The sequence below is a fragment of the Podarcis vaucheri genome (genome assembly GCF_965113315.1).
Source record: "Podarcis vaucheri genome assembly, chromosome: 1".
Lineage (NCBI taxonomy): Eukaryota > Metazoa > Chordata > Lepidosauria > Squamata > Lacertidae > Podarcis > Podarcis vaucheri.
Window position 1 is genome coordinate 108,134,592 of NC_138759.1, and position 13,893 is coordinate 108,148,484.

Genomic DNA, 13,893 nt, shown 5'->3' on the forward strand with positions numbered 1-13,893 from the left:
GGGGGGGGGAGGGGGCACCCTAGCCTTGGCAGGCGAGGCCTCGGAGGAGGGCACGTTTCCAAAAAAGAAGTGCCTCTTCTGGTGTCTCCCTCGGGACTTCCACACGTGTTTGCAAAGGCAGGCGACGTCTCTCCTCTCTCTCTTTCTCCCGCGCCAAGCCCAGCCGGGACCTTACGGGAACCGGCTTTCTCGCTAGCCGGTTAGTGGAGACACGCCTTAAGGAAGCGGCGAGGGAGGGAGAAGCAGCAGCAGCAGCAGTTGAGTAGCAAAAGCAGCAGCTGCAGCGAAAGGGAGGCAGCCGCTGGGGCCTCTCGTCTCCGCGCCTCGGCAAGAAGACGTCGCCCGGGGGGAAAGAGGCGCCGCGCCGGGAAGGCAAAGCCATGCGGACTCACTAAGCAGGTGCCGGGCTGGAAAAGAAGCCAGGTAAGGGCGGCGCGCAGCTTCGGTGGTCGCCCCTGCGCGCAGCGCGGAGAGGCCGCCGTGCTGCGCGCGGGGAAGGCGGATGCTCTGCGCGCAGGCGGGCGGCGCCTGGGCCTAGCGGAGCCGCGGGTTGGCGTGCGGGGTCTGGCCGGCGCGAGGCCGCAGCGCAGGAGCCGGTGGTGGTGGCGGAGGCGGCGCGCCTCCTTCCCGCTCGCCACGAGGCTTCCTCCGCCGCAGGGCCCGGTGCGCGCCCGGCTGCCTCGGAGCCGCCGAGCGCCTTTCTCCTCGGGGCTCCCGCGCTCGGCTGCGGGCGCCTGGGAAGCCCGGGGGCGGCGTCGGCGTCGTGCTCGGCAGGGGGAAAGAGAAGCCCGGTCCAGGCCTCGGGGAGGTGCTGCCGCGGGGACTCCTCCTCCTGCTGCTCCTCACCGGCCGCCTCCCTCTTCAGGCCAGGCGGCGAGAGAGTCCCCGGGAAAGCAGCGTCGGCGGCGTGGCTGAGCCTCGGAGGAGGAGCAGGGTTTCTTCTCTCGACCGGGAAACTGTGAGTCTCCTCCTGGAACTCTTTGGGGCCTCGTGATAGGGACCTAAGAGGCAGGGGGCTTTATTAGGGTTCTGTCTCGACCCCCCACCCAGCCCGAGCCTGGTTCAGCCCCAGAACCTGTTGTCGATGCAAGGGGCTCAGGTGGCACAGGTGTGAAGAAGGCGAGGCCGCCTCCGATCATGTGCAGAAGGCTTTGTCCTCGCGGTGGGGCTGATGCTGAGCACCCCTCGCATTTGCTTTGTTTGGGATCTAACCCACAGGTTTCCACTCGCATCCATAGATGGGACTAGTGGGGCGGGAGTAGTACTGGCCCTTCCTCTTACGTTGCTGTGTGAGCCACAATCTGTTTTGATTCTGGGGGTCAGCTTCCCCACCACATGTGATGTAGCAGTGGACTCAGAAGTGCTGTGAACATGGGCTAAGTGCTCTCTCCCCAATTGAATAATCCCAGCATGTCTCAGCATATCTGGGTCAAGGGGAAATTCCGCGAGGGTGAGCCTTAGCACTTCTCGTTTTAGAAATGAGAGGCCCCTCAACAGTAGAGCCTTATAGGGAAAATTGTGAAGTGGTTGACTTATTTATTTTATTTATTAACTTTGATTAGGACTCTTTTTTTTTTTTAAGTGGTCCATCCCAAATCAGTTGTCTGGGTGTTCTTTCTAGATTCCAGTTGGTAAATAGTAACTAATTCTCTTCCTCTTCCTCCTCCTCCTCCTTATTATTGATTTATTGCAGGCAGTATAAAATGGGTGTGCTGTGAAAGAGTATGAATGGAATGCAGGGCTGGCCCTACTGTTAGGCAGAGTGAGGACTTCAGGAGAACTACATCTCTGTAAAGCACATGTTGTGGTTGCCATGGGAACACTGGCAGCAAAGGTCTTTCAGTGACAGTCTGTTTCCTGGTCTGACCATGTAGCTTTACATACATTGTGAGTTTCTCCACATTCCCTGCCCCACCAGCCTTCAGGAACTTGTCGCTCAGTGGTTGCAAGTCATGAGGTTAATAATTGTTTATGCTAGAACCGGCACTTGCATGTGGGTGGGTGTCGGAACTGCAGGGAAGCTATTTCCAGTTGTATTCTTGAGGTGAGAGTAACATATGCTCTGGCCTAGAGTATTTATATCTGCCTGTTGCCAGGGCTGGCCTCTATTGGGGCAACTGAGGCATCCCTCACATCGTTTTATCGTGTTTTTAATATTCTGTTGGGAGCTGCCCAGAGTAGCCGGGGAGGCCTGGCCAGATGGGCGGGGTATAAGTAGTAAATTATGATTATTATTATTACTATCCGTTGCATCTGCCATCCATCCGGAACTCTAGGCTGCTAGTTAAAATTCTACTGCATCTCCTGTCACCATGGCAATGATGTTTGAGGTCATTGAAGCTGGCATGAAGGAATAATACTACTATAGCAATGGGACCATGGATCCTTGTTTAACCTCAACAGGAAACCACAGGAGAAGCAGTACAGGAAGTGAGAGGATGCAAGGTTTACCTGTAGGTATCTAATGGCCGGCTAGCCAAGCTAGACTTCTCTGTGGCTCCTGGTGCACTCATGGTTGGAACATGTATATGTGGATGTTTGTGCACTCCCACAGAAGGAGCGATTGTTCATCAAGCCTCGCTCACCTGAGACCTGGAGAAGCAAGAGGTCAGGTCCTCAGCCTGGAAGCAGTGGTGATAGATACGTTGCTCTTTGAAGATAGATTCGTGACCCTGTGCAGTGGCGTCTTAAAAACCTTTTACTATGTTCCTGCTCAAACTGTATGTTGAGCCAGCTACATATAGCCTTTAACCAAGTGCTTAGCAGAGTATCATGATATTTTCACAACCCCTTGTAGGGAAGCAGAGAGTGAAAGAGTGTTCAGTTCAGCCTGTGTTACAAGCGGCCAGATTTTTAAGCATTCAAAGCCAGAACTGGCTAGGTTTTGGTATGATTTGTATGACTGGTCATCAAATTTCACCATGTATTTCACAAATAGTGATTCATTTTAGTTTTTGCTTTCTAAATCTGGGAATAAGCCCAAAGTATGGTACTGTACATAAGATTCTTTCACATTAGTCATTAAGACCCTTTTCCTTCCCTCTTTTTTTAAACCAATGCTTAGGATTGAATCTCAACCCATCTACCTTTATAGAAGCAGTCATTAAGTTATCACTTGAGCAGAAAGTTTTGTGTTACTGCAAACAGATTGGTTAACAGCTGTCTCCTTGTGTCCTTTCCCAGTTCAAACATTCCTCATGTGGAGGTTTATTTGATATACCAATCCTCTTCAAAGACCCGTCAAAAATAAGGTTAAGGTTTCTGGGTGGGTGAATTTTTTTGCCATTAATAGGTGTCTGTTAAGCTCAATGCACTTATTTTTGTGTGTTGAGAATTGTTAAACAACACATAGAATGAAAACTGCTAATGACGCCTTATGAAGCATTGATCTTGGTTGTTGGATAGGTAGTACTGTATAGATAAGTACATGTGAATGGTGTGCCTTTGTAGACCTCCTATACCCAAATTGGGGGGGGGGGAATAACAGGGCACACTGTTTTGAATGATGCAGCAAGCCAAATGATATCTAATCAGGCCTGCATGTTCATGAAGTTCTAGTAAACTCATAGTTTGACTTACTGTGTCATGTGAACCAGATGCTACCTTTAAAAATCCTTAACCTTTCTGTTCTCCATCTAATGGTTCTGTGTCTAGAAAACTTGATGCAACACTTTCTTGATAGGCTTAATTTATTTTTTTAACCAAAGGGAGGTACATTTAGAAAGGATATATAGTGGTACCTCGGGTTACATATGCTTCAGGTTACATACGCTTCAGGTTACAGACTCTGCTAACCCAGAAATTGTACCTCGGGTTAAGAACTTTGCTTCAGGATGAGAACAGAAATCGTGCTCTGGCGGCATGGCGGCAGCAGGAGGCCCCATTAGCTAAAGTGGTCCTTCAGGTTAAGAACAGACCTCCGGAACGAATTAAAGACTTAACCCGAGGTACCAGTGTACCTTCTAATATTCCAAGCTGCTTAGGGACAAAGGTGCAAAATGCCCAAACTTATTTTAGCGACTTAATTAAGTAGTTTGAATTGTGCTGTTTTCTCATATATTATGCTTAAAATCTCAGAAGCAGCTAGACATGTTTCTACTAGTTCTTAATCCTATTTAAGTGCACCCATGATACCTAGAAGCAACTTCCATCTTCATCCTAGCATGCATGCATAGAGGGAGTGGCCTACAAGTGGTTGTGTTTTGTTAAACGTGACTTCCTTAGTGGCAGTAAGAGGGATGTAGGTCATCTTCAGCAAGTCTGGTCCTGTTTCAACGTATTGACAAATCTGCTTGGTACTTCTGTAGAGCTTTACAGAAGACACTTCTTGCAGATACTTGTTAATAGTGTTCTGCTGTGCCTGATCCCTTTAGATTTAACATGGCTCACTGCATAAACAACACAACTTACAAATTCATTGCAATGTCATTGAAGGGATAAAACTGGCAGCGCCTAAGAAGTAAATAGAAAGTTATAGGTTTTGCATTGTTTATTGCTAGTCAGTAGGGAAAAGCATTTTGGTACCTTAGAACAGTGTTCCCTAACCTGTGGATCCTAACCTGGGTCACAAAGCATGCCCAGGTGGGTTACAGTAAACCCGAATTAAGCATTGGTTTTAATTTGCAGTGCTGTGGCCCTATATAGAGCAACTCCAGTGGAACCCAGTGGAAATTATTGCTGAGTAGATGTTAGTATAGGACTGCCATCCTAAACACACTTAACAGTGCAGCCCTAACCATGTCTACACAGAAATAAGCCGTATTGAATCCAGTGAGGCTCACCTCAAGATAAGTGGGCTTGTTTTCCAGCCTTACTAAGCAATATAGCCTACTAAAAATAGCGAGAATTACTTCTTCCAAGTGAGCATGTTTAAGGTTATGTCGCAAGGATGCAATCTGATGCACAATTACCTGGAAATCAGTCCCATCAAATCTGCTTCAAGTCATAAAACCAAGCTATGGGTGGTGATGCTTAAATATTACTGTTCAATTGATTTGTGGATTTCACCGTTTTATCTGTTGCCCCAGAATAAATAACTTCATGTTGCAAAATGGGAAGGGGGAGACGTGTTTAGCACCTGGCAGCTCTTTCCACATGTTACATGAGCTATAATTAAGGTTTGGCACATGGCTTATGGTTTGTGCGGGAGATTGAAACCATGAGCCTGGGGTTTGTAGGGCACATTAAGACAAACCATGCTATAGTTTAGCACAGTGCAGCATCAGAACAATTGGGATGGAGCAAAGCAGCTGCAGTCTTCTCTTTAGGCACCTGTGCATTCATACTAAACTTGTGTATTTGCACCAAGTCATGTGACGCAGGCTGTTTGGTCTGATTTAACTCTGAAGAAATCCGGCTGCCATAAGGAGGATGGCTTGCTTGACACATTAATGTGTCTGGGGGGAAAATATTGATGCTGAAATCGTAGACCCTCTTACCTGGGAGTAAGACCCTTTAAATTTGGTAGGATTCACTTTCAGTAGATGTGTATACGCTTAAACTGTGAATCAGCAGAAGATAAGGAACCCAAAACAACCACAACAAATTAGAAAAAAGACACATTGTTTGAACTGTAGAACACAGTAAATAGTATTACTGTAAATGACATATTGGTGCAAAAACCTAGAATGCTTGTAAATTTGGGACAGTTTTTCCTTTAAATACTCTACATATTGTGACTTGAGAAACTTTACCTGCTTGTATCTAGCCTTAACCAAAGTGAGGGTGGGAGGGAAGAAAGAAAGAAAAATCTAAAAAGCCTGGTCCTTTTCTTTTTAGAGTCAAATGTCAAGCTGCTTCCCTCCCTGGTGTCCAAATGCAATCTCTTTTTAATTAAAAAGGAGGGGGAAAGCCAATTGCTTGGCTTGCGCCCCTGGTTGATAGCAACGAAGAATACAACTTGACTCCCTGTGAACAACTCAGCTTCAAAAAAAATACCAAGCGCCATTGCCTTGCAGAACAGACAGTGTTACCGTTATTATTGGCCAGTTGTCTTTGTGATCACCTAACCTGAGTTTTCCTGTACCCACCAACTAAATATTTTAGTCTTTAAGTAAAGCATACTGGGCACATGCCTCAGTTCTTCCATACAACGAACCAATGTCATGGTTTAAAACTACAATTTTCCTTTTGGTTTCCTCCATCTCCGCTTTACTCGAACTTCTGATGTTGTCTTAAACTGCCATTTCCACCTTCTCAATAACCGTTCTCGTTTCCATGCCATGGCCAATGCCATGATGCAATCTATCTTCACTTTTTGCTCCCCTATTGAGCTCTGACTTCATGCAACTCCAGGATTGTGATGCAGCACTACAAATCCTCCAACGGGGGCTGCACGATGACATTCTTACATTTTTATTATATAGAGAAATATAATGCTAAGAGAACCTTGTGCAGTAGTAACGCCTGCAACAATCGGATATGGAGGAACCAACCTTGTGCAGTATGGGGAAAAATACAAGACTAGGAACCTAGGAATCTGCCTCCATACCTTTAGACCAGCGGGGGCCAAACTTGGCCCTCCAGCTGTTTTGGGACTACAACTCCCATCATCCCTAGCTAACAGGACAAGTAGTCAGGGATGATGGGAATTGTAGTCCTAAAACAGCTGGAGGGCCAAGTTTGGCCATGTCTGCTTTAGACCGTAGGTCCATCTACGTCAGTATTGTCTGCAGTGACTGGATGGCAGTGGGTCTCCAGGGTTTGAAGTGGGTGACTTTCCCAGTCTTACCTGGAGATTGAATCTGTGGCTTCCTTCTCTTCTACTTCCCTTCTACAGCCCTTCCCCTGGATCTTAACCCGGCTGTTAACTATGTACAGTGCAGAGTTCACTCTGACTTGATAGTGACTATAATAGTATAGTTAGTTTTATTATTGTTTTATCTACAGTGGTAATGCTTCTTTCTGCCGAAACAGTTTTAAGTAGTGCACATGTTCTAGCCAGTTATTCTGATGTCCCAAAGAGTTATATTAAAAGAAGGTTGCATGCATACCTAATTTGAAGATTGATATGGCTGTGCTGAGCCACTCTTGAATTCTTGGCAGCCACAGGTCTTCCTGGGAGAAAAATGAAAGCTGCGGTGATCAGTCAATTAATCAGTTAATCAATTTTAAACATTTTAATCGACTGAAAAGTGTTGCCATTTAATTTTTTTATTAGCTGAGTTTAACAAAAGTTAATGGATTGTATCTAAGCCATACCCAGAGCAGGCCTATTGAAATTGTTGGTCATGTCTGTAGCTTTCAATGGGTCTGCAGTTTCAATCCATTTATTATAATACAAGGCATTGCAAGAACAACCTCCCCCTTTCCTGTTTTACATGAAGAAATGCCTCTTGGAAGTAATATGAGTACAGTGTTTTTAAAAACGAGGAGCAGGGCTTTTTTTTAGCTGGAGCTCACCAGAACTCAAGTGGGCACCATAAGAGAACAAGGGAGGTGTTCCTGGTGAGTTCTGGCACCTCTTTTTCTAGAAAAATAGCACTGACAAGGAGTATATTTTCCCCACAAAAAAACCTGTTGTTGTTTTCTTCTTATTATTTAAATATCTTGTAAGCCCAATTGAACAATGGGACTTTCTCATCTAAATATTCGTAAATTTTCATGATCAGTCAACTGAGATTTCTTACGACAGGTGTTGTTTGCTTGTTAGAGTGGGGAGCCTGTGACCCAGGGACCAAATGCAGCCCTCCAAGCTTCTCTGTCTGACCCATGGGACTCTCTCCACTCTGCACTCCCTCCTGAGCCACACACCCTCTCCCCATGCCATGCCCTCCTTCACTGGCTCTGCTTTGTTCCTTCCTCAGGTGTTTTTGCCTGGCTAGAATGTGTCCTTGGATAATCCCATTTGCTTGCCTGGCTGGAGGATTGAGTGGTGTGTGTGTGTGTGTGTGTGTGTGTGTGTGTGTAGAACCTACCTAGAAGGTAAAATGTTCATTGGTTGCTCTGGCCCCATCCCCCACTACCATGTGGCACCCCTGGAAGAATAATGTGGCCCTTGGGGTGAACAAGGTCCCCCAACCCTGTGCTAGAGGTTCAGATATTAAAATGATGTACACTTTAATAGCCACATGACTTGAATGCATGGTCAGAGACAGATTTGGGGGTTTTTTTTGGGAGAAGAGCTTTGATTTTGAAAGAAATAACTGGCAGCAGATGACGTCTCGGAGGTGAACAATAATTATTTATAGTGTTGGAGTGCACAAACAGGATTTCACTCCATCCCACCCCATCCCTGGCTCTTACATCTGTTCTGGGAACTTCAGCCTTTGCTTTCACAAAGCTCGCCTCACATGGGTCGGAGTAGCATATGCGCCAAGGTTGTAAATAGCTGGCGTTACCTGTGGAGCTTTACCCGTGGGGCGCAGGAGTAGTTTCTTGGTGGCCAAGCAGAGACGTTTGTGGAAACGTCTCTCTTTTAAAAAGCATATATTTGTTTTATTTCAGGCCACATGTGAGGCAGCAAGTAAACTAGTAAAGATTCCTGGATGGGAATCATTTTTGTAGGCTTACAGTCATACCTCATGTTACATTTGCTTCAGGTTGAGCGTTTTCAGGTTGAGTCCCGCGGCGACCCAGAAGTAACGGAATGGGTTACTTCTAGGTTTCACCGCATGTGCAGATGTGCAAAATGACGTCATGTTCATGCGCAGAAGCGGCAAATCACGATGCTCAAATGCGGGTTGCATTCTGTTCAGGTTGCGAACAGGCCTCCGGAATACCAATACCACTGTATTGGCAAGGCAAGCTGTAAAAAAAAAAAAAATTAAAAAGGGAAAGGAAAGGAAAGGAAAGGAAAGGAAAGGAAAAAAGGCTACATTGTAACAGGCCTGTGTATTTTAACTTTGGGAAGGATGGGAGAAAAATTCCATATGGCTCTTCAATGCCTTTTGAACAAAGCTCAACAAAGAGTAATTATAATTGAATTTGGTGAAAGGCTGAACGCCTTTCCTTCCAGCACTTACAAACAATGGTTTATCAGGGTGCAACTGATGATCGCATTTGATAAGCTTGTCTTTCTCATTCCACAGCTAATCTGCTAGCATGCAAAGGTGCACCTGTTGGCAGCTGCTTCTTAATTTACAGCCTGTGATACTCAGAGTGCTGTGCTGGTACAACCGCCTTTGAAACGAATGGTTTAAAAAACAAAAGAAGAAAGAAAGAAAAAAGAACAGTGGATTGGTTGGTACTGGCAACATATGGAACAAGAGGATGCACAAAAGGGTTAATGGGATTACGTTTGGGGAGAGACCATAGTTCAGTGGAAGAGCATGTGATTTGCATGGATGAAGTCCCTGGCCTCTCCTATTCAGATGTTGCGCGTTATCATCAGCATACCAGTTACAGGAGGCACCTTGCCCCAAATCTCCTTTAACAGTTGAATCCTGACGAGATGAGTGGTGGTTTCCAGGGTTGGAAATTGGGTTGCGTGCCAGCTCTGGGTAGGGTTGTTTCCCCTCTGAAGGAGCTGTTGTGTAGTGTGGGGACTGGACCCAGGCGATGATAAATCTCATTTGATTACTGCAATGCATAATACGTGGGGCTACCCTCGTGCCTGTTTCTGAATGCAATTGCTTGATTGCTCAGCAGTACACTCAGCTTTACACATACCATACCCATGTTGAAAGACCTGTGCTGCCTGCCTGTTGGCTACTATGCCAAGTTCAAGGCAAATGTTTTTGACATTTAATACTCTAAACAACCCAGGAGCCAGATACCTTGTAGGCCACCTCCCCAATATAGACCACGCTGACTCTGCGTCTTACTACTGTACTACTGACACATTGACTTGTTTACACTCCCCTTTGTCTCTGCTGCAAGCTCACTGCAAAGTTGTTTAGCAATCTAGGGTTCTTCTTTGCCGCTGAGCTATTCTTCTTGTACGCTTCCATCTTAAATAATTATTCAATTAATTAAATTGATATCCTGCCGTTCCCCTCCCCCCTAAAGGCCACACTGGATGGGAGATATGTGACCAGAGAAGGGAGCTTGTCCTCCCTGTTAACAGAGAAATTTGTCCCCATGTCCTTTCCTTCTTTCACTGTCCCCCAAATTTTCAATTACTTGGGGGGGGGGGAATCACCTGGCTCATGAAGATGGGGTAAATGAAGGAAAGTCACACCATGTAGATAATAATAGTAGCTTTTCCCTTTGCAGAGTTTAGTTTTGGGATGGGGAGATGATGGATGCAACCTCGGCTAGCGTTGGAGTTGTTTGGTGGTGCTTTTAACAATATTTTTTTTTTAGTTTAGCTTATTAAACTTGTTCATCACTTTTCACCCCAAGGTAGCAATTAGCAGGAACAGGATAAAAATACAGAGATACAAGATATAACAAAACGCTTATTAAAACAACACAAATAAGCTAAAAAGTGTCCATTCACAAGATCACTTAAAGACACACTGAACTACCTTCTTTAAAATATACTGTGGCTCATATATTGGCAAAATTGATAGTGATAGATTCTGGCATTTTACCATAAGCCCTTTAAAGACCTTTGTCTTTAACTTTCGCATCACTTCCAATACCCTCTGTATCAGAATGCTCTCAAATTCTCCCCTAACTCCTATTGGGTAGGCAGTTTGCAAGCATGACATTAGGATCAGTCTTTGCAGACCAAAATGAATGAATAAGATCTGAGAGTTAATAGCCTCACTAGGGATATATATATATATATATATATATATATATATATATATATATATATTATTTATACCCCGTCCATCTTGCTGGCTTTCCCCAAAATTTCATATTCCGCTTCCCTTGCCACCCGCAGCCATCCGCTACTGTTCTACTGCAAACATCTGTAGTCTCATCTAGTGTTGCAAGTCTCTCACTTGTTTTCTTTTGATTCTGACCCTAAAATCTTCCTGTGAACCTCACAAAATCACTATTGGAACTTCCTTCTACCCCTAGCAACACCCTCTTTTCTTTCTACAGCGAGTAGCTCTAGGTAGCACTCATTTTTCTTCTGGTATCTCCCTTCTCTTAGAGTGTCCTTTCTTCTCTTTCTCTGTGGCTTCCTATCTTTGCTATGTATACTAGTTAGAGCTTGTATGCTTTAACCCTTCCATTACTTAAAAATGTTTTGAAATGTGCTTGTTGTTAGTGTGTTTCTCGTGAAAGCCGGTGCCAATTTGATTTTTTGTTTTACTAAATCCGATAATTCCCTTTTGATACAAGGCATTGTTTGGGGTTTTCTCTTTGCTGTCTTTGGGCTAATTCCCAATGTGTTGTTTCCAGAATGTGTTTGAGTTCAAGGGCAAAAGTTCCTGAAATGGATTGCATGTGAGAACTGCATGCTTGCATGCATGCATGCAGGCTGCATGCTTCTTAACAAGTCTCCCCTTCTATCTCCCTTTGCTGCCACTCACATGCTTATGCTAGGGCGGGGAGGAATTTATAGATCAATGTTCTCTTAGGGCCACCACCGACAGCTATTGTCTCAGAAGTTGTAAGGGCTGAAATCTGCTGAGACATTTTTTTCAAAACAGCAAGAGCACTCGATAGATTGGGGAGAGGACTCCCCACAGCCCCCCTCTTGTTTGCTACCTGTTGGGGAACCGGAGCCAGGGGTCACACGATCCCATTGACTGGCATTCTGGATCTGTTGTTGTGAGGATAACTACCATCTGCCTAAAAATCCATTTTTATTACTGCAAACTGCTTTGAGAACCACTGTGGCTGAGAAGTTGTATACAGCTCACTTTATCGTATTTGTATGTATTCTTTTTTTCTTCTTCTGAGGACAGCTACTTCCTCAAGTTTCTCTTGTTTCTGGTTTAGACAAGTGTTCTTCCCTGACTTTGTACGGTTGTGTACATTCTTGTTTTCTTTCTTTTCCTAGGATTAGAAAATGGCTTTTCGGAGGGTCGTGAAAGGGACTATCCTCATTGGAGGCGGTGCTGTAGCGACTGTGTTTGGCCTCTCCCAGTTTTCTCAGTATAGAAACAAGCATGTAAGTAGAAACTGATTTATGCATTTTTAAAAAAATTGTGCAGAAGTTTATAAACTGAGGCTTTGAAATATGTGGCTCCCTTGTTCTAATAGCACACCCCACCAGCAGCAGGAAAGGAGCAGTAGCTGGGTCAGCTGCAAAGCAGGTAGAACTTTTCTTATCATCTTCCTGCTCTGCTTTGCTGCTGCTGCTTCCCCCTGAAGGGAGAGGAGAGGGGCTGGACCCCCCCTGGAGGACACTGGACCCACCCACCGCTGATGTGCAACAGCTGACACCAGACTTCTGGATGGAGGGGAAGATTAAACAGGGTAGGGGGATGTTGGTTCAATGTGAGTGATTTTTGCACTGGGGGAGATTGAGGTTTTGTTTATTTGCTAATTAATGGGTCAGAAAATTGCTTTTGAGTTGTTTATTATTTGTTGTTCGCTACTATTTATACAGTTGGTATGCCGCCCCCAATGAATGTTACATTACATGAAATATTAATGTATTAGAATGGTAATATGTATTGTATATTTTTCCTTCACTGTAAGTCGCTTGAAAACCTTTGGGTGACAAGCAACTAGTAAGTTGAATGAATGAATGAGACTACTCACATTGTACTGGGATGGTGCTGTGTTAAGCAAAGTGGGAGAAGCTTCAGTCGAGAATGGACTAAATACCTACCTCTTTTCTGACCTTGCAGCCCTCCATTCTCTTCTCACACTGAGGGCTGTGCTCAACCAAGTAGTTGCATTAGTGGAAGCCAGTACCATGATTCCTACTGGAGCACCAGGATTTCCATGTTGTCCTCTTCCCACACAGTCCCCAAATCTGTTCCAGAGAGTCAGGAGAACCCCAGAACAGTGGGCCATGGGAGGAGAGGGGAGATCATTCAGTCCAGCAAGCAGAAATGCTCATGCTGATGGAACGATCTCCGTAGCTCTACACTGAATACAACTCTGAGATTCCTTTATTAGAAATGGTAAAATATATATTTGTCCTGATTTTTTCCATACTTCAAGTTTAGTTCTTTCTCAGGTCTTTTTTTGTATTTCCCAGAGTACAAAATATATAAACTGTGCACATTTGTGTATTCTTATCCCCATTTCTTCTTTAAAGACATGTCTGTGGAGGCCTGTGCTTCTGTGTGCTTTGTACTTCTATGAAACATTCTATACTTGCATAATTGACTCTAAATAAATATCATTTATTCATAGTGGGTTTCTTCTATAGCGGCTTAGAGAAAACCTTATCCTTTTCCTTATTCTGCAAGGAGAAGGGGAAATAATACAAAGAGCTCCCGGCTTATAAAGTGTACCTCCCTTGTGGCAGGGACCTGTCCTCTCACTCTTTGTAAAATACTATGTAGATGGATGGCTTTATATTTGTTTTTATCATTCAGTTGTTGTTGAAGCAGCTGATGTGTTTATGTTTGGAGGTTCATTTGCATAATCAGGGCTTCTTGGAAATGTGCTGGAGATGAGATTGTTTCTTCATAGTTACTTTCAGTGCTTTTTTCAAGGGGGTACTCAAGGGTATGCAGTACTGGCACTTCTTTTTAGTGTTAAAAAGTGTAACACTTACTGTAACAACTTCATGGTGAGTACTGGAACCTATTTTTCTAGAAAAAAAGCACTGGTTACTTGAAATCAGGCTACACCCATCCAAAGGGCTCCTTATCTATTGTAGACGCTACTGAGAAGCTCCATACAGGAGTCATGATATATTAGTGTGTGGAAAGTTTCTCTGTCAGTTCCATGCAAACCATGGTTTGTTGTTGGCTTACTGACCTTAACTATGGCTTAGCGTAAGATGCACACTCAGGCACCTCCTTAACTATGCTGTAAATGTGGTTTGTTTCAGCATTCCACCCAAATTGTCTGTTGTAGCAGCTTTGCTTTTTCCCATTTTTTGTTTACTACTACAGTGAACTAAGCCAAAATTTTGCTTAGTGT

At 44.5% G+C, this 13,893-nt stretch overlaps 1 protein-coding gene across 2 annotated transcripts in view; it reads left to right on the forward strand.

Moving 5' to 3' along the window:
* The first annotated feature begins 258 nt into the window (after nt 1-258).
* The window catches only part of GPD2 (glycerol-3-phosphate dehydrogenase 2), an 84,498-nt gene continuing 70,863 nt past the window's right edge, over nt 259-13,893 (forward strand). The window contains exons 1-2 of one of the 2 annotated variants that reach the window (XM_082198358.1): nt 259-423; nt 11,846-11,956. In XM_082198358.1, the coding sequence (XP_082054484.1) occupies nt 11,855-11,956 (102 nt within the window). In that variant the 5' untranslated portion in view covers nt 259-423; nt 11,846-11,854. Of the gene's footprint in view, nt 424-2,328; nt 2,454-11,845; nt 11,957-13,893 lie in introns of those variants that run through there. The other variant, XM_082198359.1, reaches the window with a different exon arrangement.